The following is a 25,779-nucleotide window of genomic DNA, read 5'->3' as shown; positions in this document are numbered from 1 at the left end:
CTAGAGACTTTGCGCCCCACCCAAGGTTTCCGTGCAGTTCCTGGATGTTGCAATTGGTTGCCGGAGGTTGCAGGTAGTGGAAGCAGGTAGGGAGACTAACAAAAATCTCTGGGAACCGTACGGAAACCTTGGGTGGGGCGCAAAGTCTCCAGAGGTTTTCTAAGTGGGACAGGGGCATAAGGCAGCAATTCTACCACTGTGGAATAGCCTTTTTTAGTTGAAAAATAAACATCACTATAGAAAATAAGCAAAGCATTCTAAAATATTGGGTAGATTATGATTATTTTGGCTCGATTTTAAGACTGAAAATGTAAATAACTTGCTCACTTTTGAGAAATGTACTGAGTCGGTAAGTCTACATCTGATGTGGATTAAAATTAAATTTATTAAACAAAGGTGGTCATTTTCAGGGTACTATGTTAAACGCATGGAAAATATAGAATCGTACAGTGCAGAAAGGTCCTTTGATCCCCCAATACTTCCATTCTAACATTTTTTTGCCCCTCGGTAATAATCCCATTTGCCTGGATTATCCTTCCATGCCTTCCTTGCCCATTTACTGTAAGTGTTTGTTTAAATGCCTCTCAAATGTAGTGATTGTATCTGATTCCACCGTCTCTGGCAGTGTAGGAAAAAACTTTCCCCCCAGATCCCCTTTAAAACTCCTTCATCTCACCTTAAACCTCTGATCTCTTGTTTTGATACCCCTACCACAGGAAAACAATTTTGACAATCAATGCATCTCATAATCTGACATTTTAACAGGTTAATCTTCATCCTCCTTTGCTCCAGGGAAAAAAAGCACATCCTAGCCAATCTTTCCCCATAACTAAAGTCCTCCAATCCAGGAAACATCCTGGTGAATCTCTCCTGCCATCCCTCCAGGGCAATCACATCTTTCCTGTGGGATGACCAGAACTGCACTCGATACTCCAAGTGCAGTCTAACCAGTATTTTGTAAAATGCAAAATCCCAATTTTTGTATTATCTTCCATGACCTATGATGGCAGCATGCCAGATATTTCTTCACACCTTATTGCCCTATGTGGCCACATACTGGAAGCTATGGACTTGCACCACAAGGTCTCACTGCTCATCAACATTCCTTAATGTCCTACCATATACTGTGTAACAGTTTGTGAATTAGATATAATCACATTGATGTACTGAGGGATCATGGGGTGCAAGTCCATAGCTCCCTGGAAGTGGCAACTTAAGTGGATAGGATGGTTAAGAAGGCACATGACACGCTTACCTTCATCAGTTAGAGCATGAAGTATAACTGTTGGCAAGTTGTGTTGCAGCAGTATAAAATGTGTATATAGAGTTAGGCCCCCACTTGGAGTATTGTGTTCATTTCTGGTTGCCCTATTAAAGGGAAGGATGTAATAAAAAATAAATTGGATAGTTATATGGATGGGAAGGGAATGGAGGGTTATGGTCTGAGCGCAGGTATATGGGACTAGGGGAGATTATGTGTTCGGCACGGACTAGAAGGGTCGAGATGGCCTGTTTCCGTGCTGTAATTGTTATATGTTATATGTTATGTAAAAGCTTTGGAGAGGGTGCAGAAGAGGTTCACCAGGATGCAACCTATCTTGGCATGTATTAGCTATAAGGAAAGGTTGAGAAAACTTGGATTGTTTTGTGTCGGATAGAACTGCAGCTGCTGGATTAAACTGAAGATAGACACAAAATGCTGGAGTAACTCAGCGGAACAGGCAGCATCTCTGGAGAGAAGGAATGGGTGACGATTTGGTTGGAGACCCTTCTTCAGACTGTAAGGGGAGAGACAGTAAGACTGGTCGGTGAAGTGGGAAAGAGGAGGGATGGAGGGAGAATGAAAGCAAGGGCTACTCAAAGTTAGAGAAGTCAATGTTCATACCATGGGGTGTAAACTACCTAAGTGAAATATGAGATGCTGTTCCTCCAATTTGCGCTGGGCCTCACTCTGACAATGGAGGAGGCCCAGGACAGAATGGTCGGTGTGGGACTGCGAGGGGAAGTTAAGGTGTTTAGCAACTGGGAGATCAGGTTGGTTTAGGTAGACTTAGCGGAGGTGTTCAGCGAAACGATCGGCAAGGCAGCGCTTGGTCTCACCGATATATAGGAGTCCACACCTGGAACAGCGAATACAGTAGATGAGGCTGGAGGAGGTTCAAGTTAACCTCTGCCTGACCTGAAAATATTGTCGGGGTCCTTGGACAGAGTTGAGGGGGTAGATATAGGGACAGGTGTTGCATCTCCTGCGGTTGCTGGGGGAAGTACCTGGGGAGTGGGTGGTTTGGGTGGGAAGGGACGAGTTGACCAGGAGATGGGGAGATGTGGTTAGTAGTGAGATCCTGTTGGAGGTGGCAAAAATATCGGAGGATTATGTGCTGTATGCGACGGCTGATGGGGTGAAAGGTGAGGACTAGGGGGACTGTGTCCCTGTTACAACTGGGGGGAGGAGGAGCAAAGCGGAGATGCAAGATATTGGGCATCAGAGGCTAAGAGGCGACCTGAGAGAAGTACAAGAGTCATGGATAGGATGGAGAGTCAAAGATCTTTTTACCAGGATAAAAATGTCCAATACCAGAGTACGTCGATTAAAAGATGTCAATTTGATACTTTAAAGAAGATTTACGGGGATTGTTTTAATACAGAGGCTGTAGGTGCCTAGAATGCAAGGAGACATGGTGGATCAAATTCTTTAGCAACCTTGAGGAAGCAATTACAGTGGCTTGCAAAAGTTTTCATACCCCTTGAACTTTTCCACATTTTGTCACGTTACAACCACAAACGTAAATGTATTTTATTGGGATTTTATGTGATAGACCAACACAAAGTGGTGCATAATTGTGAAGTGGAAGGAAAATGATACATGGTTTTCAAATTTTTTTACAAATAAAAAACTGAAAAGTGTGGCGTGCAAAAGTATTCAGCCCCCTTTACTCTGATACCCCTAAATAAAATCCAGTGCAACCAATTGCCTTCAGAAGTCACCTAATTAGTAAATAGAGTCCACTTGTGTGTAATCTAATCTCAGTATAAATACAGCTGTTCTGTGAAGACCTCAGAGGTTTGTTAGAGAACATTAGTGAACAAACAGCGCCATGAAGCCCAAGGAACACACCAGACAGGTCAGGGATAAAGTTGTGGAGAAGTTTAAAGTGGGGTTAGGTTATAAAAAAATATCCCAAGCTTTGAACATCTCACGGAGCACTGTTCAATCCATCATCCGAAAATGGAAAGAGTATGGCACAACTGCAAACCTACCAAGACATGGCCGTCCACCGAAACTGACAGGCCGGGCAAGGAGAGCATTGGTCAGAGAAGCAGCCATGGTAACTCTGGAGGAGCTGCAGAGATCCACAGCTCAGGTGGGAGAATCTGTCTACAGGACAACTATTAGTCGTGCACTCCACAAATCGGGCCTTTATGGAAGAGTGGCAAGAAGAAACCCATTGTTGAAAAAATGCCATAAGAAGTCCCGTTTGCAGTTTGCCACAAGCCATGTGGAAGGTGCTCTGGTCAGATGAGACCAAAATTGAAGTTTTTGGCCTAAATGCAAAACGCTATGTGTGGTGGAAAACTAACACTGCACATCACCCTGAACACACCATCCCCACTGTGAAACATGGTGGTGGCAGCATCATGCTGTGGGGATGCTTTTCTTCAGCAGGGACAGGGAAGCTGGTCAGAGTTGATGGGAAGATGGATGGAGCCAAATACAGGGCAATCTTGGAAGAAAACCTGTTAGAGTCTGCAAAAGACTTGAGACTGGGGCGGAGGTTCACCTTCCAGCAGGACAACGACCCTAAACATACAGCCAGAGCTACAATGGAATGATTTAGATCAAAGCATATTCATGTGTTAGAATGGCCCAGTCAAAGTCCAGACCTAAATCCAATTGAGAATCTCTGGCAAGACTTGAAAATTGCTGTTCACAGACGCTCTCCATCCAATCTGACTGAGCTTGAGCTATTTTGCAAAGAAGAATGGGCAAAAATTTCAGTCTCTAGATGTGCAAAGCTGGTAGAGACATACCCCAAAAGACTTGCAGCTGTAATTGCAGCAAAAGGTGGTTCTACAAAGTATTGACTCAGGGGGGCTGAATACTTTTGCACGCCACACTTTTCAGTTTTTTATTTGTAAAAAAATTTGAATACCATGTATCATTTTCCTTCCACTTCACAATTATGCACCACTTTGTGTTGGTCTATCACATAAAATCCCAATAAAATACATTTACGTTTGTGGTTGTAACGTGACAAAATGTGGAAAAGTTCAAGGGGTATGAAAACTTTTGCAAGCCACTGTAGACAGATGAAAAAAAAGGCAGGAACTGGAGGGCTACGAACTTGTGCAGCAGATGGGATCAGTTTATATTGGCAATATTGGTTGACGCAGACAGTACAGGCTGTGCTCTGTTGTACTGTTCTGTGAACATGTCCTCTTCCTCTTTGACTTCTCAAAATGCATTACCTTGCACTTGTCAAGATTAAATTCAATCTGCCAATGCTCTGTCCAACTTTCCTTCTGATTTGTATTCTGCTGTAGTCTTATACAATCTTGCCCACTATCCCCAACACCACCAATTCTTGTGACATCTGCATTCTTACTAACCACTCCTCTTGCATTCACAATAAGGACATTAAGGTATAAAACATGCAACAAGTTCTCAGCACCGAAGCCTGCGCTACTCCATTGGTGATAGGCTTCCAATCAGAAAAGCATCTATCCACCATCTGCCTTCTATCACCAAGCTAATGTGGAAAATGTTGGATTCAATTAGCCAGTTCATCTTGGAGCCCATGTCCCTGGACCTTCTGGATCAGTCTACAATGTGGGTCTTGTCAAATGCCTGACGAAAGTCCATCTACCATCAACCACCCTGCTTTCCTCAATCTCATTGGTTACCTCCTTATCTTATACTCAGAACTTCTGGACCAGTCCAGTGGAATTTTGCCAAATGCCTTATAGTCCATATAGCCAACATCTACTGTCCTTCTTTCATCAATCTCCTTTGTTATTGCCTGAAAAAAACCTAATCAAACAAGATGAAAAAGGATTTCTCCTTCACGAAGCTGTGCTGACTATCCTGAACTAATCCCAACCTTTCCAAATGGGTATAAAACCTATTCCTTAGAAGTGCACAGCACAATGGCGCAACGGTAGAGTTGATGTCTTACAGTCCCAGAGACCGGGGTTCGATCCTGACTACGGGTGCTGAATGTATACGGTTTGTAGGTTCACCCTGTGACCACGTGGGTTTTATCCAGCCGCACCGGTTTCCTCCCACATCCCAAAGACGTGTGGTTTTGTTGGCTTCTGTAAAATGTAAATTGTCCCTAGTGTGTAGGATAGAGCTGGTGTACCGGGTGTTCGCTGGTCAGCACAAACTCAGTAGGCCCAACACCACGCTGTATCTCTAAATTATAAACTCTGGTAACGTTTGTGCAATACTTTTGGCCAAGTGGTTGACATTGGACATGTTGAATAATTGCTGCCATGTCAGAGAGTCATTGAGTCATTCAGGGTGGAAACAGGCTCTTCAGCCCAACTTGCCCTTGCTGACCAACATGTCCATGTACACTCGTCTCACCTGCCTACGTTTGACCAATATTCCTCTAAAACGATCCCATCCAAATACCTGTCGAAATGTTTCTTAAACTTTGCAATAGTACCTGCCTCAACTACCTCCCCCTGCAGCTTGTTTCATACACCCACCACCCTTTGTGCAAAAAAAGTTACCCCTCGGGTTCCCATTAAATCTTTTCCACCCACCCCCACTTTAAATTAAGGATAAGGGGGAAATCTTTTAGGACCGAGATGAGAAAAACATTTTTCACACAGAGTGGTGAATCTCTGGAATTCTCTGCCACAGAAGGTAGTTGAGGCCAGGTCATTGGCTATATTTAAGAGGGAGTTAGATGTGGCCCTTGTGGCTAAAGGGATCAGGGGGTATGGAGAGAAGGCAGGTACAGGATACTGAGTTGGATGATCAGCCATGATCATATTGAATGGTGGTGCTGGCTCGAAGGGCCGAACGGCCTACTCCTGCACCTATTTTCTATGTTTCTATGTAAACCTATGTCGTCTGTTTCTCAACTTGTCTGGTTCTGTGCTTGTCTTTAGGCATATGAACTACAGGGGCGCCTACTGAAGCGCCTGGTGGTGGAGCAGTCCGATGCGATTACAGTCCAGAGTCAGTTGGCATCCACCATCTGTGCCCAGATAGCCCAACTATCAGTGGACCAACAGGACTACGACAAGGCAATCCGATATTATACTGAGGGACTAACATTCGTAGAAAACGACCCAAAGGTGAGGGAAAGGAACATTTTTAGGCCAATGGACAAGGTGTTGGCGGAACTTAGAAGGTCGGGCAAAAATTGTGAGATGCAGCGTGGAAACAGGATCTTTGGCCAACTGAGTCCAAGCCAATCAATGATCACCCCGTTCACTAGTTCCATCCTACACACTGAGGGCAATACTTTTCTTTTACAAAGCCAAATAACCTTTGGAGTGTGGGAGGAAACCAAAGCACCCGGAGAAAACCGGAGCACAGGGAGAGTGTGCAAATTCGGTACAAGCAGCACCCGTAGTTGGGATCGAACCCGGGTCTCTGGCTCTGTAAGGCAGCAATTCTACCACTGCACCACTGTGCCGCCCTAAGTGGAAGGGATGGACAGACGACATTTTGGATTGGGATCATTTGACCCAAATTATCATCTGTCTGGTCCTTCCAGAGATGGTGCCTGACCTGCTGAGTTTCCTCCGGAACATTGTTTTGGCTCAAGATTTCAACATCTGCAGTTCCTTGTATCTCCCCTTTAGGCTAGTCAGGTTAATAGCATGACTTTTCATTCCGCAAAAAATATTCTGAAACACTTGTGTTTTAAGTAACCACCTGAGGCACCAAAAAGCAGATTAACTTGGCATCATGTAGAGTTATACACAGCATGGAAACAGGCCCATCAGCCCAACTCATCCATGACACCCAAAATGTCTAATTAAGCCTAGATTTGGCACATACCCCTCTAAATCTTTTCTATCCATCCATGTACACATCCCAAAGTCTTTTAAACGTTTAAATTGTATACGCCTCTACATCTTCCTCTGGCAGCTCGTTCCATTTCCTCTTGAGTCCCTTTTAAATCTTTCCCCTCTCACCTTAAGTTATAAACTGTGCTATCTTGGTGGTGGTGGGGGGGGCTGTGACCATTGGCCTTATCCACGACCCTCATGACTTTGTAAACCTCCATATCCAGGTAACAGACTTTCATTCCCATAACATTGTCTTCTCAGCTATTGATAGAACTTGCACAGTTGTACCTGGCCAAAGGAGATAGCGATGCTTGCGAATATCAGTGTATCAAGTTACTGAAGAACATTGAAAACAATAATGACGTCTACATGGTATGTCTGTTTATACTTATTTCAAAGCAATTTACTGCAGGAAATGTTTTTTTTGCTGGTTTACAACTTATTTTTTCCTCCATGTTCTCACATCCATTACCCTAATTAAAATATGCACATAATCAGCCTGCATGATGATTAGTTAGCTAGCTTTGCCTCTGCTTTTACTGAAGCTGGAAGTGGGTGGATTTATACTTGGCTTCAGATAACCTGATACCTGATGTACCCGATTCAGATTTACTGAATAATCGTGATTGTACCTAGAGTCATAGAGTTATACAGCATGGAAACAGGCCCTTTGGCCCATCTTGCCCACACCGACCTATCTACACTAGTACCACCTGCCTGCATTTGGCCCATATCCTTCTGAACCTGTCTTATCCATGTACCTGTCTGAATGTTTCCTAAATGTTACAATAGTACCCTCCTTAACTACCTCCCCCGGCAGCTCGTTCCATACTCCTTAAACCCCCTCGCCTTAAACCTATGTCCTCCGGTTCTTGATTCTCCTACTCTGGGCTAGAGACACTGATCTATTCCTCTCATGATTTTGTACACTTCTATAAGATCACCCCTCATCCTCCTGCGCTCCAAGTAATAGAGTCCTAGCCTACTCAACCTCTCCCGATAGCTCAGGCTCTCAAGTCCAGGCAACATCCTCGTAAATCTTCTTTCCAACTTAACACCATGGTGCCCAGAACTGAACACAATACTCCAAATGTGGCCTCGCCAATGTCTTATATAACTGCAACATGGCCTCCCAACTTCTTTCCTCCTTGTGGGGCCTGATACAATTTTAGGAAAGTATACTTGTAAAATCGAGGTTTATTGGAAGCAGATGATACCAGATAGGTGATGGGTGGGACATTCGTGGGGAAAATGTATGTTAGTTGAGGAAAAATTATTAGGAGGAAATGGGAGAATTTAGTAATTGGCAAAAGGATGAGAAAACACTACTAGCCAAAGGGAAGAGATATAATTAGGAAGGAGGGTGAGGGGCTACTACTGTTGCTCTAGGATATCGGGAAAGGTGATGAGGGTAGATATTGGTGGGGATGATAACGTCAGCTGGAGGTAACCTTTCTTCTCTCGACAGATGATGGCGGATCTCATGTTTAAAAAACAAGAATATGGACAAGCTCTGTTCTATTACCGGCAACTGCTGCAAGGATCACCAGGTGTGTAAAAATGTTCGTCCCTCAGATATTTAGGTATATTATATACAGGTATTTGAATCTTTTCTCTCTCGCCTTAAACCTGTGCCCCCTAGTTTTAGACTCCCCTAATATGAAAAATAGGCAGTGACTATCTATCGAAACAAGGAACTGCCATTATCTTTATCGCCCTCTCTCCGATACCACTGTTTGTGCCATTTATTCTTTCAGGTGTCCACCCTACTATAGACATTCTGTTTGTTCCTACTCACTTCTCTGCAACTTAAAACATGTTTGATGTTTACTTTTAATAGTTCTTTTAAAAAAAAACCTGATATGGAAATTCTGTATATACTACATGCACTGCTGAGTATTTTCAATATTTGTGTTAAGCAAACTTATTTGGTACACAATGCATAGAATGCTTTGTCTAATTATCACAAATCTTCAGGAGCCACACTTTATACAATTAGACCCAGTCTCTTCACCTCCCCATTCCCCATCGTTCCCTCCCCCACCCCTAAACCTCTCGCCACCTCCAACAATATTTATTAATTGACTTGCAAGATATTTATTGTTTTTATTATGCATCCAGCTTATGGGCGGCACAGTAGCATGACTTGTAGAGATGCTTCCTCACAGGACCAGAACATGACCTTGGTTTAATTTGGTTTAGTTTATTATTATCACGTGTACCGAGGTACAGTGGAAAGCCTTTTTGTTACTTGCTATCCAGTCAGTGAAAAGACTGTACATGATTACAGTCAAGCCGTCCACAGTGTACAGTTACAGGATAAAGTGTATGCTGTTTAGTGCAAGATAATGTCCGATTAAAGATAGTTCTAAGGTCTTCAATGAGGTGGATGAGGGGTCAGGTCCGTTTTAGTTGGTGAGAGGGCAGTTTAGTAGCCTGATAACAGCTGGGATGAAACTGTCCTGGAATCTGGAGGAATGCATTTTCAATCATCTGCCCGATGGGAGAGGGGAGAAGAGGGAGTGAGACTTGCTGAGGCAGCGTAAAGTATAGATGGAGTCAATGGAAGGGAGATTGGGTGCTATTAATGTAGCGTTTGCACATTCTCCCTGTGAGCATGTGGGTTTCCTTACACATCCCAAAGATGTGCAGATTTTTAGGTTAATTGGCAATTGTAAAAAAAAATTGTCCCCAAATGCACAATAACATAGAACTAGTGTGAACAGGTGATCGGTGATCGGCGTAGACTCTGTGGGCCGAAGGGCCTGTTTCCATGCTGTATCGCTAAACTAAACTAGACAGTTCCCATTTCAAAAGTTACCCTTAAATAACTGGTATAATGTTGAAAAGTATTTTTCGTTCTCCCAAGGGCAGAAATGTTCTCCGTTCATCCCTCCTTCTTATTCAATAATTTATTTAATATAAAATATTTGTTTTGCACAATATAACATTGAATAATGGTTTAAATTGGCTTGATATGTTGAAATGTATTTATTTGTTCTCCCAACGGCAGAAATGCTCTTGGTTCACCACTCCATTGAAAATTTATTGAATATAATTTTTTTTTAAATAATGTAAAAATGAATAAAGGTTTAAATGACCTTGTAAGTCGTGCACATTTTTTCTCTCCACCCTTTGGCAGACAACTTCCTGGTCTTAAGCAAATTGATCACGTTGTTCAGAAAAACAGGAAAACTTGAAAAAGTGCCAGAGGTTGTGATGCTCGCAGAAAGGAAATCACCGAAGACGGTGATGGAGCCAGGATTTAACTATTGCCGTGGCCTCTACTTCTGGTAAATAAAGGCTTCACAAGTTATAGGTGTAAAATTAGGCCATTCGGCCCATCGAGTCTACGCCGCTATTCAATCATGGCTGATCTAATCCCATTTTTCTGCCTTCTCCCCATAGCCCTTGACACCTGTTCCAATCATGAATTTATCGATCCACTGACTTGGTCTCCACAGCCCTCTGTACTACAGATTAATTACTCTCTGACTAAAGAAGTTCCTCCTCATTTCCTTTCTAAAAGAGCGCCCTTAAATTCTGAGCCTCTGGTCCTGGTCTCTCCCACCAATGGGTTGGGAGATGGAGTGTTTCTGAAATACGTCTTTTGGGCCATGAGTTTAGTTTAGTTTAGAGATACAGCGCAGAAACAGGCCCTTCGGCCAACTGGGTCCGCGCTGACCAGCGATCTCCGCGCACTAACACTATCCTACACCCACTGGGGACAATGTTTACATTTTACCAAGCCTATTAACCTACAGACCTGTAAGGCTTTGGAGTGTGGGAGGAAACCAAAGGTCTCAGAGAAAACCCACGCAGATCACGGGGAGAATGTATAAACTCCGTACAGACAGCGCCCGTAGTCAGGATCGAACGAATCACCGAGGTACAGAGTTAAGTAATGTAACAGCCGGCGGGAGGAAACTGTTCCTGGACCTGCTGGTCCGGCAACGGAGAGACCTGTAGCGCCTCCCGGATGGTAGGAGGGTAAACAGACTGTGGTTGGGGTGAGAGCAGTCCTTGACGATGCTGCGTGCCCTTCGCAGACATCGCTTGCTTTGGACAGACTCAATGGAGGGGAGTGAGGAACTGGTGATGCGTTGGGCAATTTTCACCACGATCCGGAGAGGATGTTTGCTGTAGTGGGCTGATGTAAAACAAATGGGGGTGGGCGACACAGTGGCGCAGCCTTGGAGTTGCTGTCTTGCAGAGACAGAGACCCGGGTTTGTTCCTGACTATGGGTACTGTCTGTACAGAGTTTGCACGTTCTTCCTGTGACCGACCGTGTGGGTTTTCTCCAGGTGCTCCAGCTTTCAGGCTTCTGCCGGACAGGAGCAGGGAGAAGAAGGAATGACCAGGGAATTATCTCTGATATGTGGTTACCCAATTAAGATTGAGATGAGAAGTAATGTCTTCTTTCTGGGGACCTTAAAATCTATGACGTTCCCTTTGGCAGGGAGTGTGAAGAGTGATTCATTGTTATAAGCAGCAGGACCCGATTCTGAATCCCAATTGCTATCCAATGATTTGAATTGAAAGTTCTCCGTGTACAGGAGGAAGCCAACCTTCTTACCCAGTTTGGGATTTTCGTAATTTCACATGTTGTCCCTGAATGAAGAAGTAGCTAATCTGCTTCAGAAAAATTAAAGATTCGCAACACGGGCCGATCCTACAAGAAATACGGAGAAAGAGTTTCAAAATTGTAAGACAAGGAAACGATGGTTATGATTCATTCCACTGCTGAGTGGGCAGCCAATTAATCATCTTAATCCCTCTTGTATAACCAGCGGCGGCACAGTGGCGCAGCGGTAGAGTTGCTGCCTCACTGCGCCAGAAACCTGGGTTCGATCCCGACTACGGGTGCTGTCTGCACGGAATTTGTACATTTTCCCTGTGACTGCATGGGCATGGGTTTTCTCCCACGCTTCAAAGATGTACAGGTTTGTAGGTTAATTGGCTTTGGTAAATTGTAAATTGTCCCTTGTGTGTCGGATAGTGCCAGTGTGAAGAAATGATCGCTGGTCAGCGCGGGCTCAGTGGGGCCGAAGGGCTCGTTTCCGCGCAGGATCTCTAAAGTCTAAATCTTTATGAGGGTTAGTGCCTTCGAGAGGAATAGCTGACAAATCAGTGAAAAATCTGCCAATTTTCACTGAGATTTTTGTGACGTCTATCGCTGCTTCTGAACTGTTTGTAAGAATGTGCGTTGTACTGCCGACAACAACTTCAAGCTAAGCTTAATCTCTCCACTCCCAGGTATACAGGGCAACCAAACGCAGCGCTGAGGCATTTTAACAAAGCACGCAAGGACAGTGACTGGGGTCAAAACGCTGTTTACAACATGATCCAGATATGTCTTAATCCTGACAGTGAGATTATTGGAGGCAATGTGTTCGAAACCCTGGATGATGACTTCAGGTTAGTGAAGCTATTTCACCTTTTTTCATTGCCTCTCTCAATAGCCAACATCCTTTTAGTTTAGTATAGAGATACAGTGTGGAAACAGGTCTTCAGCCCAACGAGTCCACACCGACTGTCGATCACCCATTCACACTAGTTCTATATTATTGCATCCACTCCCTACACACTAGGGCCAATTTTATAGAGGCCATTTAACCTACAAACCCACTCGTCTTTGGAGTGTGGGAAGAAACCACGGCACCTGCCCACAGACTGCACCCGAGGTTAGAATCGAACGTGGGTCTCTGGCATTGTGAGGCAACAGCACTACCAGCTGTGCCACCGTGCTGCCCTATTTTGTTATCTTCAATGAGGTGGTTGGCCTTGCCAACAAATGCAATCATCAAAGCAATGTTAAATCAGTCACGGCAATAGGCATGGTCAGGTCATAAAGCCCCAAGTGATAGGAATAGAAGAACTCAAAACATCACCTATCCATGTACTCCAGCGATGCTACCTGACCCGCTGAGTTATTCCAGCATTTTGTGTCCTTTTTTTTTAGTAAACCAGCATCTGCAGTTCCTTGTTTCTATCCTGTAATATTTCACTAGATATCTCTGAAAACTAGTTCAAAGATTCTTGATTAATACAGGTGTCAAGGGTTCTGGAGAGAAGGCATTAGAATGGGGTTGATAGGGAAAGATAGATCAGCCATGATGGAATGGTGGGCCGAATGGTCCAATTCTATTCCTAGAATTTATGATTTTTTTTTTTCTCTCTCCCATCTGTAAAAAAAATAGTGGTGAGCCCAATGAAAACGAAATGGATCAGCTTGCAGTCAGGACAGCAGAGAAGTTATTGAAGGAGTACCATGCTCACACACAACAGGAACAGGAACAACGCACATTGCTGCAGAACAGCTGCCTGATGGCCACCAATGACCGGTCCAACGTGGAAAAGGCCCTCGAGGCATTCACAGAGATGGCCGCAGCTAAGGTGACCAAAATGTTAGCGTGCTTGCCATAATAGAGTGGCACAGTGGCGGCAGGGGAGATGTGGGCAGTGGAGATGCAGAGAAGATGTTTGGTGTCGTGGTGGAAGTGTAAAACAAGTGGCACACCGCCCATATTTAAACTTTTCAGTCCTTTGTCACTGATGAGCTGTCAAAAGCCATCAGGGCCAGTCTGAAGAAAGGTCCTGACTCAAAACTCAACCTATCAATGTCATCCAGAGATGCTGCCTAACCTGCTGAGTTACACCAGCACTTTGTGTCACTCTTCAGCATCTGTTCTTCCTTGTTCCACATCGTAGGTGGTTGGCGCAGCAGTAGAGTTGCTGCCTTACAGCGCCAGAGACCCATGTTCCATCCTCCCTGTGACCATCGCGGGTCTCCTACGGGTGCTCTGGTATCCTCCATCATTCCAATGATGTGCAGCTTTGTAGGTCAATTTGCTTCTCCAAATTGTCCCTAGTGTATAGGATATGGGGGATTTTTGTTTAAATGCACATGTTAGAAATCTAAAATTAACACGGAAAACTTTGGAAATGTGGTGGAGGTCAGGTAGTATCTGTGGAAAGAGAAACAAATTAAACAATTAACTTTACAGGTCAAAGGCCCTACATAGAACATTAAACACAACACAAACTGTTGGTGCAATTCAAAGCTTTCCTCTCTATTAAATATAATCTTGGGGGGTTAATGGTGCACGATGAAATGTGCTATCCAAACACTTAATGGCTTTGCTGAGAGTCATGTTTTATGTTTAGAAGGATCACGTGCCTTCACTTCTGGCAGTGGCTCAAGCCTGCATGGTTTTGAAGCTGATTCCTCGGGCTAGGAACCAGTTGAAAAGGATAACAAAAATACCCTGGAATCTGAAGGATGCCGAGGAATTCGAGAAGAGCTGGCTCCTGCTGTCTGATATTTACATTAAGGCAGGAAAATATGACCTGGCAATGGACTTGCTGAAACACTGCTTACAGTACAACCAGGTGAGGCTGTTGCTGGTGACTGCAACCATGTCTAACGGAAAGCGAGCACGGTTATCAAATGGGACAGACATAACATGAATTTCTTAAGAGGGTAGTGAATCTGTGAAATTCATTGCCACAGACGGTTGTGGAGGCCAAGTCAATGAATATTTTTAAGGCAGAAATAGATAGATTCTTGATTAGTACAGGTGTCAGGGGTTATGGGGGGAAGGCAGGAGAATGGGGTTGAGAGGTAAAGGTGGATCATCCATGATTGAATGGCGGAGTAGACTTGATGGCCCAAGTAGCCTAATTCTGCTCCTATTATGAACTTAGGAGAGTGAATGCTGACAGTCTTTTTCCCAGGGTAGATGCTAATACTGGAGGACATGGGTTTAAGGTGACAGGAGAGAGAGGTCCCTCAGGGGCAACATTTTCACTCCGAGGGGAGTCCGTATCTAGAATGAGCTGACAGAGGAAGCTTCAGAATTGATACGATTATGTCATAAGATATAAAGATATTCTCACAAAAGATGTATGGATATGAAGTGTTTAGAGGAATATGGGCCAAATGTAGGCAAATGGATTGAGCCTAAAATAACTTGTTTGTTTTGTTTTAAATCTGATCCATGACAAAAGTGCCTAGATTTAAAGTACACTTCCATCAACGATTTTCCGGCACCCATGGCTCCAGAGCCTTTCTGGATTACCCCTTTTTGTCGGGCCAACAGAGGTCACGGCCTCCGTCCGCAAAGTTGACCTGGGAAGTCGGCTATGGGAGCGGATCTGTCGGCTCCACGGAAGTCCCGATGAGGTCGTGATCGGCCTCCTCACCTTCCACCCCCCCCCCCCAGATGCCACATTTTCCAAGGGGACTTCCGGGGTGGGATTTCAAGTCTATTTAAAGTCTCATAAATTTGTCAGGATTAAAGAAGGTGCCGGATCACCAGTTGACGTAAAATCAATGGTGGACCTATACGTTTTAGTTGAGTTATTTCTGGGTTGTACCGAGGAGGTGAAATAAATATGTGAACATTGTTGATTTAAGTCTGGAAATATGTCCACCTGAGTTTCATTTTTCGCTGCCCAGTCGTGTTGCAAGGCGTACGAATACACAGGGTTCATCATGGAGAAGGAGCAATCCTACATGGATGCAGTTGCAAACTACCAAATGGCTTGGAAGTGCAGCAGTGAGGCAAACCCTGCCATTGGTGAGCTGATACATCTTTGGTTAACCTTGTCAGTTAAACCCCTGTTTCACGGTGCGAGTTGACCCACGAGGTACCCCGAGTTTAAAACAAATTTAACTTGTGGTAACTACGTACAATTAACGTAGCGGGAACGTCAGAACTCGTGGACGCAACTTAGCGACTCGTGGCGCTAAAGGCAGGTTCCCGTGAAACTTGGTAACTCTTGGAAAAATTCAAACATGTTTAAAGTTTTCCACAAGTAAAATGTACTGCTGAAGTTAAAAATTGAGACATTTAAACTTGTTTTAAGAACATAGTGGCCCGTGCGTTTACCTTAGTGTCTCGTGAGTCTACCGTGGGAACTCTTTAACTCAGCGGGCAGGCAGCATCTCTGGAGAGAAGGAATGGGTGACGGGATGACATTTCCAAATTTCTGCTGTGTCTTTGTGTAACTCCACCACCGTGTGTTCACTTTTTGTCAATCAGCATCTGCCCTTTCTTGTGTATGACATTATTTGTATCCGTGGCAGTTGATTGTCGCTCCCTTCAGTTTCCCAGGGGGTTGGGACGGGACTGGAGTTGTTTCACCGGGATCGCCAGCAGATGTGGTAATAAAAAATAAACGGCGATGACCAATGTCCGGTAATTATCTTGTGGTAGTCTAGCTGATCGATCAAATGGAGATTGGCCGGTGGGGGCAAGTTATAAGCCTTCTCTGTCCTACTTATCTCTGAAAAAATGGTTTTGGCGAGATGGGAGCACAATTAGTATTTGCAAAGGTAGAATTATCAGTGATAGTTGGAGTGCTGAATATGTTAAAATGGATGAAAATAATAAGGAAATAGGCGGGGATGGGGAAAATCCCCTAGGGGAGGAGAAACGTGTTAAGCAGAAAGAGGGAAATGATGGACCTGTGCCTAGAATAACAAAGCAAGTGGCAGCAAAATATCCCCGACACCCTGTAGAGACGGCACCCCGGTAGAGGATGATTTTAATGATCTGTTGATGATGGCGGCCGCATTACGCCAGCGCCAACCTCCCTATAAGCCGGCGTATATAGAGGAAGAACAGGCTGCAGCCCCATCAGTTGCTGAGGCTCCGTTTCCACCTCTGGTGGCTCGGATGGATCGGTTTACCGGTAAAGGAGTCACAGCTCCTCCGGCTAGTCCAGAAGTAGCAGATGTTACCAAATGGGTGGGGACCTGATACATGATTGAGAAGAAATAAAATAGATATCAAGAAGGATGAGCAAACAAAGCTCCAGGTGATGAATGTTAAGGAAGAGTCTAAGCCCGAGTCTCTGATAGAGTCCCCCGTATTATGATAGGAGAAGTCCCTGTGTTGAAACCCTGCACCCCAGCTGAAGCTAGAGCCATGGTTGCAGAAGCTCCAGATCCCTTGAAGAAAACAAGTGCATTTCTTAATTGGTTGTGCAGCAATCAGATGTGCAGCATTTAAATCCCTCTGCCGAGGGATGTGCAGATGCTGCTGAAATGTGCATATGGAAACTCATGGGCTACCCTGAAAGATGGGTTTGCAGTTCCTCATGGAGAAAATAGAGATTGGAGAGCAAATGATGATCAGCAGGCTCTGGGAAATGAGTGCCTCACTCACTGGTTGGCCCACTGAGGAAAGTAGCCTATAAAGGGGAGCGAGAACAGGCTCAAGCTTATAAAGTGGCCACTGTGTAATCTGTGCTCCCCTCCATGGGCATCTCCGTAAGTCAGTCAAATATTAATACTATTGAGGTTGCCGGCGTCCCCATGATAGAACCTTCATCAGGAGCCGCTCATATATATGGCGTCACTTACTGTACTTTTATAATCTCTAGAACAGCCCCAGTCTCGTTACTGGGAAGGCAAGCTCTGTGCAAACTGGGAGCAGCCTCTGCAGTTCCTTCCAACAGTAGTTCCCCAATTTGACGAGGAAGCAGAAGAGCCGAAACCCTGACTATTCCTATTTCCCCATACGCTGCCTGGGACCTACTGAATTCACCCCGTATGTCCTATTTCGTAATACAATTATTAATACTTGTTTTACAATTCCACTAATACGGGAGGAAGGCCGTATGAAACGATGAGTTTGGGTCCGAAGTGGGAACTTATTTGAAAAAAACAAGAGTAACTCGGGAGAGGAACTTGGTAACTCGGGGGTGGAACTTGACACATCGCGGAAATGAGATGTAAACGACAAACTTATACACACACGTGGGAACTCGGTTAAAATCTTGATCATACACTTGGAATCTCGTACACAACCACGAGTCTTTCACTCGGGGTACCTGGTGGGACAGCTCGCACCGTGAGACTATTAGTAAGATAAAGTATGCATGCCTGGGTGCAGAACATAGAACAGTACAGCACAGGATCAGGCTCTACAGCCCACAATATCTGTGCTGAACATCTTGCCAAGACCATCACTTATCTTCCTGCACATAAGGATGCCTCTACTAGTGGGAAGGTCTAGGACCAGAGGCTATAGCCTCCAAATAAAAGAACGCGCCTTTAGAAAGGAGATCCTTTAGTAGCAATGTTACAAAAATTTGCAGATTTTAAAAATCAAGTGCAATTTATCCCATCAGATAAAGCATAAAAAGAAGTTTAATTTACATACTCGGAAATTAGCATCTTGGTCCCTATTGCTTTTCCATTGACTTAACACAAAAGCTGTGATCGAGGACAGTCAAAAGCCCATATCTTTCTTAAAATTTAAGACACTGAAATAAATTTTCAGTTATTATAGATTGAAGCATTCTGAAACAAATATGAAACAATCTTACCTGGATGACCTGAAATTAAAGCATATAATTAGTTAGTTACCTAATTGTAGCTAATTACAAAATTCAATTACTAGATTTAAACATCTATTCATTTCTTAAGAAAAGATTAACATTTTTAAATAGCCTAAATGTCCAAATAACGTTCACACAAGAATTCACAATATAACATTTTAAATCTCATTGTCATTAATTTATAGGCTAAATGGAAGGAATTTAATGTTTAATTCCCGTAAATTAATGGCCATTTAAATAATCTTGCGAGTGAGTTTTTGTGGAACGTGATCGATTGGAACGTTGCGGTTGCAGTGAATTTGAACCCCATATCGGCAGGAAAAACACTGCTGGTTCATATCCTAAGAAGCAAGTTTATATGTAAAATAAATTACTTGCCTTATGTTTTGTCCCCTACGTGAGATGTGTCCCGTTGTCGGCGTTGACGGCGTTAGAAGTAGCTTTTTTATTTTACTCCAGCGATTAAACTGTCCCGCGATTTTTTTTTTAAACTTCCGACAATGGAAGTCAGAACGATTTTTCCCGCCGCCCCCCCGCCCCCCCCAAAGGCGCCAAAGTTGCGCACACAGCCAGTGGCATCATACAGTGCATTCAGTCAAAAAAAGTGCATTCAGAAAGTATTCAGACCCCTTCACTTTTTCCACATTTTGTTACGTTACAGCCTTATTCTAAAAAGGATTAAATTTTTTTTTTTTAATAATCGATCTACGCACAATACCCCGTAATAAAAACCGAAAACAGTTGTTTAGAAATTTTTGCAAAGTAATTAAAAAATAAATAACTGAAATATCACATTTACATAAGTATTCAGACCCTTTACTTAGTACTTTGTTGAGGCACCTTTGGCAGCGATTACAGCCTCAGGTCTTCTTGGGTATGATGCTACAAGCTTGGCACACCTGTATTTGGGTAATTCCTCCCATTCTTCTCTGCAGATCGTCTCAAGCTCTGTAGGGTTGGATGGGGAGCGTCGATGCACAGCTATTTTCAGGTCCCTCCAGAGATGTTCGATCGGGTTCAAGTCTGGGCTCTGGCTGGGCCACTCAAGGACATTCACAGACTTGTCATGAGGCCACTCGTGCATTGCCTTGACTGTGTGCTGAGGGCCGTTGTCCTGTTGGAAGGTGAAGCTCTGCCCCAGTCTGAGGTCCAGAATGCTGTGGAGCAGGTTTTCATTAAGGATCTCTCTGTACTCTGCGCCGTTCATCTTTCCCTCGATCCTGACTAGTCTCCAAGTTCCTGCCGCTTAAAAACATCCCCACAGCATGATGCTGCCACCACCATGTTTCACCGTAGGTATGGTATTGGCCAGGTGATGAGCGGTGCCTGGTTTCCTCCAGACGTGACGCTTGGCATTCAGGCCAAAGTATTCAATCTTGGTTTCATCAGACCAGAGAATTTTTTTTTTTTCATGTCTTTTGGCAAACTCCAAGCGGGCTGTCATGTGCCTTTTACTGAAGAGAAGCTTCCAACTGGCCACTCTACCATAAAGGCCTGATTGGTGAAGTGCTGCAGATACAGTATAGTTGGCGTTCTGGAAGGTTCTCCTATCTCCACAGAGAAACTCTGGAGCTCGTCAGAGTGACCATCGGGCTCTTGGTCACCTCCCTGACCAAGGCCCTTTTCCCCTGATTGTTCAGTTTGGCCGGGCGGCCAGCTCTATGAAGAGTCCTGGTGGCTCCAAAGTTTTTCCATTTAAGAATAACGGAGGCCACTTTCCTGTTCGGGACCTGCAAATCTGCAGAAGTTGTTTTATACCCTTCCCCAGATCTGTGTCTCGATACAATCCTGTCTCGGAGGTCAACAGACAATTCCTTCGTCTTCATGGCTTGGTTTTTGCTCTGACATGCACTGTCACCTGTGGGACCTTATATAGATAGGTGTGTGCCTTTACAAATCATGTCCAATCAATTTAATTTACCACTGGTGGACTCCAAGTTGTAGAAACGTCTCAAGAATAATCAATGGAAATAGGATGAACCTGAGCTCAATTTTGAGCGTCATATCAAAGGGTCTGAATACTTATGTAAATGTGATATTTCAGTTATTTCTTTTTAATTACTTTGAAAAAAATTCTAAACACCTTTTTTTCGCTTCTTCATTCTGGGGTATTATGTGTACATTGATGATAAAAAAAAATGAATTTAATCCATTTTAAAATAAGGCTGCAACGTAACAAAAAGTGGAATGTGAAGTGATCTAAATACTTTCTGAATGCACCGTATGTTAACCCAATCATTCTCGTAAACCTCCTCTGGACCCTCTCCAATGCCAGCACATCCTTCCTCAGACATGGGGCCCAAAACTGCTCACAATACTCGAAATGCAGTCTGATCAATGCCTTATAAAGCCTCAGCATTACACCCCTCCAACAAACCACTGGAGTAACTCCACAGGTCAGACATCATCTGTGCAGGGAAATGGACAAATGGAATTTTGTCCATTTCCTTCCACAGATGCTTTCTGATCCGCAGAGTTACTCCAGTAGTTTGTTTTACCATTCAAGATGCTAGCATCTGCAGACTTTGTGTCTCTAATTGCAATATAACTTCTTAATTCTTGTAATCAAACCTGCTCAAAATAAAGGCCAATATGTTGTTTAATTCGGGACATTTGGATCTGCTAACAATACAAAAAGTGCCCAGAGGCACATCAACAACTTATGCTGCACCAACAATTTTCTTAAATTCTCACACCATGCATTCCTTTTCTCTCTTGGTAACTCGTGATAGAAACACAATTTCAGCTAGATATGCACGGTGAATGAGTTGGCTGCTGCTACTGAGTTTTATCTGGATTGTCAAGGCAAGAAACAGCCCCAGAACCCGTGATTAAATGATTGGCAGCAGAAGGTGTACCTAGTGAGATGCATTACTTATTTAGATTGTTCAGAATTGGAATTAAAGGTAAAGGAATAACTGATAATATTTATCTTCCTTTTTCTTTTGTAGGTTACAAACTAGCTTTCAATTACCTGAAAGCAAAAATGTACATGCACGCAATCGACATTTGTCACAAGGTTTGTATTATGTGAATCGGTTTTAAACTGAGACATTTAATTTTCTTTAAAGCCTGCGGGTGGTTTTATTACCTAACCTGAATGGCAATCGGATTCTGCGAGATTTCATGAAAGTGAGATTTCAAAAACTAGAAAGACGCAAAATGCTGGATTAACTCAGCGGGTGAGGCAATATCCCTGGAGAACATGGATAGGTGATGTTTCAGGTTGGGACACTTCTTCAGACTGACGGGTCCCGACCCAAAACATCACTTTACCATGTTTTCCAAATATGCTGCCTGACCCGCTGTTACTGCAGCATTTTGTGTCTATCCTTGGTATAAACCAGCAACTGCAGTTCCTCGTTATTACAAAACTAAAGTTGCTTTCCTGAATTTAACAGGTTGGTTTAATAGGTTCTCAGGATGAAGGGACAATGATTAGCCAGAGACCCTGGATCCAGGGACCAGTGCCGTATTTAGATGAAGAGAGGCCCTAGGCTATTCCTATTGTGAGGCCCCATCCCAATCCCCTGCCCCCACGATTAGAGGAAGAAGGAATAGTGTTTTAAATAATTTAAGTAAAGCCAAGGATGATGACGGGTGTTTACTAACCTGACAGTGGCAGCCACAGCACTACACAGTAGGTTTCTAGCAACGATTATCAGCTCAACCCCTAACATTGCTCCTTGCCAACTTCCTAGTTCAAATATCTTTGCATTTTCCTCCATACCCCTGAGTTTTTCATTTTTGAAGCCTGCAAGTATCCAAAGATGTTCCCTGCACTCGCCATCGCTGCTTACTGAAGCACATGTGAAAGTTTGCCGGACCCCGCTGCCACCAGATTGACACCGATGTGCAGCCGAGCGTGGCCAATGAGATAAAGGGCTGGAAAGCTGCGCTTTTTAAAAATGTATTTATTGCCAGTGCTAGTGTCGAGCTATCGGCTTAAAACAGTATTATTCTGAAATGCAAGGAAAATTACTGAAGGGTTGTGTAGAGATCACAGTGCGTTGTGACAGCATATGTAAGAAAGGCCTATGACAGTGTCAAAAATATTATACACCTTGGCTGGAGGCCCCCTAAATTTTGAGGCCCTAGGCCTTAGCCTGCCGAACCTATAGGTAAATCCGGCACTGCCAGGAATGTGAAATTTAATCCTACTGCAACCACAAATGAAAACTCTACAGTTAACAGATTGTCATAAACACCTATCTGGTTCACCATTGTCCTGCAAGGAAGAGAATCTGCCATGTTTACTCTGGCCTGGTCTCTACGTGTCGCCCGTCCCAGCAGCATGGTTGTTTCAAGTTGAGTTCATGGTCATATGCGTACGCACGGTGAGTTACAGGTGCAACAAAAACCTTGTGCAGCAGCATCTCAGGCACATAGACACAGACAACACACAAAAACGTACAGATACATACATTCTAGAAGACAGTAGAAAGAGACTCTGCAAAAACAAACTCAAACTTTAGTGCAAAAATATACAATTGCAACAACAAGTCCATGGTTGTGCAAGAGGTGGTCTGTAGTGTGCTGTTTCCAAGGCAGAATTAGTGTGGTACAGGTCAGTTCAAGAATCTGATAGTTCAGATTCAGATTCAATTTTAATTTCAAGAATCTGATAGCATCTCCCTTGAAGAGCGACATAGGAACCCTGGTGATGGGACTTCAAGTTTCTCTACTTCCTGCAACAAAGATGTAGCGACTGGTGGGGCTCTTTGATGATAGAAGACGCCTCATGTAGATGTTTTTGATGGTGGGGAGGGCTGTGCCCATGATGGACCAGGCTGGGTCCACCATTCTCTGTACCCTCTTGCGTTACTGTCTGGTGAAATTGCTGCATCAGACCATCATGCAGTCAGTGATGAGATTTTCTACTGTACATCTGTAGAAGTTTGTATTCAATGACATACTGAATCTCTTTAAACTCACAGTGGTAAGCGGTACAGTGGCGCAGAAGTAGAGTTGCAGCCTTACAGCGCCAGAGACCCGGGTTCAATCCTGATTATGGGTGCTGTCTGTACGTTCTCCCTGTGACCACTTGGGTTTTACTCCAGATGCTCTGGTTTCCTCCCACACTCCAAAGATGTACAGGTGTGTAGGTTAATAAGCTTCGGTAAAATTGTAAATTGTCCCTGGTGTGTAGTACAGTGCCAGTGTACGTTGATCGCTGGTTGGAGAGGACCCAGTGGGCCGAAGGGCCTGCTTCCGTGCCGTATCTCTAAAGTCTGCTCGGACACTTCATACACTTGTTTCCTAATTTATTATTTGGCACTCGTCTTGTTTTTTTGCAGTCTTTTTTTATGGTCTTGTAGAATTGATGTATGAGTTGATGCTTCTGTGCGTTGTCTAAGGTGCCTGTGATCTTACTGCAAACAAGAGTTTCATTGTGCCTGTACCTCACCGCAAATAGACATCTGACAATAAACTCAACCTGACTTGGAATGTAGGGAGCGTGAAATGGGAACAATGTATGATGGTCAGTGCGGACTCGATGGGTCAAAGGGCCTGTCTCCATGCTGTATGATTATGGCTCTGATAGACTCCTGCCCACATCTAGAGACTCTGGAACCTTACCTTGGCCTGTTATGGAGATCTTGTATGTGACACATATGAATCATGTACGGGCAGATGAGATCAATTTAACTTGCTATCATCATGATCAGCACAAACATTGTGGGTTGAATGGCCCATTCCTGTGTTGTGCTGTTTTATGTTCTATATTGTTTCCATGGACCTTGTTCTTGAATGTTGTATGTTCCCACTTTCCAGGTGCTGAGAAATCATCCTACTTATCCAAAGATTCGAAAGGAGGTTTTTGAGAAGGCTAGAGCATCTTTTAAACCCTAGACATTTCAAATGTTTTTCATTATTTCAGGAAGTATCGCAAAAATGCACAAGAATAAATGACCAACAAAAATAAAATTCACAATGATTGGGTTTGTTATCTTTAATTTCTAAATGGGACTTAAAACATCAGACCAAACCAAACATTGATTGGTATACTTATAAGGTCATTCGGGCATAAAGAATAGGAGTAGAATTAGACTACTCGGCCCATCACGTCTACTCCGCCATTCAATCAAGGCCGATCTATCTCTACCCCCTAACCCCATTCTCCTGCTTTCTCCTGATAACCTCTGTCACCCGTACTAATCAAGAATCTATTTATCTCTGCCTTAAAAATATCTACTGACTTGGCCTCTTCATCCTTCTGTGGCAAAGAATTCCACAGATTCATCACTCGGACTAAAGAAATTCCTCATCTCCTTCCTAAAATAACGTCCTTTAATTCAGTGGCTTTGACCTCTAGTTCTAGACACTCCCACGGATGGAAACATCCTCTCAAAATCCACTCTATCCAAGCCTTTCAATAATTTTGTATGTTTCAGTGAGGTCCCCCCCTCATTGTTCTAAACTCCACCACTCCAGCGCGTGATTTTCCTACCACATCCCAGACTTGCTGGTTTGCAGGTTAGCTGGCTTGTATAAAGTGCCCCTACTGTGTGGGATAACATAGAATTGGTGTGCATGTGATTGATGGTCAGCGTGAAATCGGTGGGCCGAAGGGCCTGTTTCCATGCTGTATCTCTAAAGCTAAAATCTAAAACCCACAGCAACCTGTCACGATATATATTTTGCGTGCCCTAATAACATACTTTGCGTGTAGTTCACAGTACGGTCAAACATGCCAACACCACAATGTTTGGAAAAAGACTTGCACTCTTGTTCTTACCTGAAACCAGAAGCAGGTAAGTATCATAGGGCTTCATTATTGCAAAGGCAGGACTGTGAAATACAATCCAATATTGCTATAGGGTGGTCTGGCTGTAGTGATGGATGCTCCAGCCTTATGGATATTAGATCATTATTATGAAGTGGCAGTGCTGTGAAACAGCTGCAGTCTGTCTGTTTTTACTTTTTTTGTGCTGTTTTTTTTTGTCTTGTTCAGTTAAACTTTTGGTTATTAGGTTGTGTTATGTATGTGTGGGAGGGGGGCTGAAACAGGGCTTTCTGTCTCTCCCTTCGGGGGAATGCAACTTTCTTGTCGTATCCCCCTTCTCTTCCCCCGTCTGAGCTGAGGCCTAATGGCGGAGCTGGCGGCCTCCAACCTGCGACCGACCTCGAGGCTCCGGAGGTAGAGCCAGCCAGAACTTATCAACGCGAGGCTGGCCGTCTTCGAGCTGCGGCGGTGTTCGGGCAGTGGCACGACTCGGCGCTCCGGTGAGGGCGGACAGTGTGGGGCTGAGACACTCCTGTGTGGGCGGCCTGGCTCCCGGCTGGAAGGCGCTCCGGTGAGGGCGGACAGTGCGGGGCTGAGACACTCCTGTGTGGGCGGCCCAGTGCGGGGCTCAGACGCTCCCGTGGGGGCGGCCCGGCTCCCGGCTGGA

The 25,779-nt window shown here is 44.1% G+C and overlaps 1 protein-coding gene across 1 annotated transcript in view; it reads left to right on the top strand.

Annotated features, from left to right (window-relative positions):
* LOC129706013 (tetratricopeptide repeat protein 21B-like) overlaps positions 1–24,764 on the top strand; it is a 78,507-nt gene extending 53,743 nt beyond the window's left edge. The window contains exons 21-30 of the mRNA XM_055649982.1: positions 6,121–6,309; positions 7,294–7,404; positions 8,501–8,582; positions 10,175–10,325; positions 12,290–12,451; positions 13,234–13,429; positions 14,201–14,425; positions 15,495–15,615; positions 21,337–21,404; positions 24,161–24,764. Coding sequence (XP_055505957.1) covers positions 6,121–6,309; positions 7,294–7,404; positions 8,501–8,582; positions 10,175–10,325; positions 12,290–12,451; positions 13,234–13,429; positions 14,201–14,425; positions 15,495–15,615; positions 21,337–21,404; positions 24,161–24,238 — 1,383 coding nt within the window. The 3' untranslated portion in view covers positions 24,239–24,764. The remainder of the gene's footprint in view (positions 1–6,120; positions 6,310–7,293; positions 7,405–8,500; positions 8,583–10,174; positions 10,326–12,289; positions 12,452–13,233; positions 13,430–14,200; positions 14,426–15,494; positions 15,616–21,336; positions 21,405–24,160) is intronic.
* Positions 24,765–25,779: the final 1,015 nt, after the last annotated feature.

Source organism: Leucoraja erinacea, chromosome 2 (assembly GCF_028641065.1).
Source record: "Leucoraja erinacea ecotype New England chromosome 2, Leri_hhj_1, whole genome shotgun sequence".
NCBI classification, from domain to species: Eukaryota; Metazoa; Chordata; class Chondrichthyes; order Rajiformes; family Rajidae; genus Leucoraja; species Leucoraja erinaceus.
This window is presented reverse-complemented; position numbering and strand designations above follow the sequence as displayed.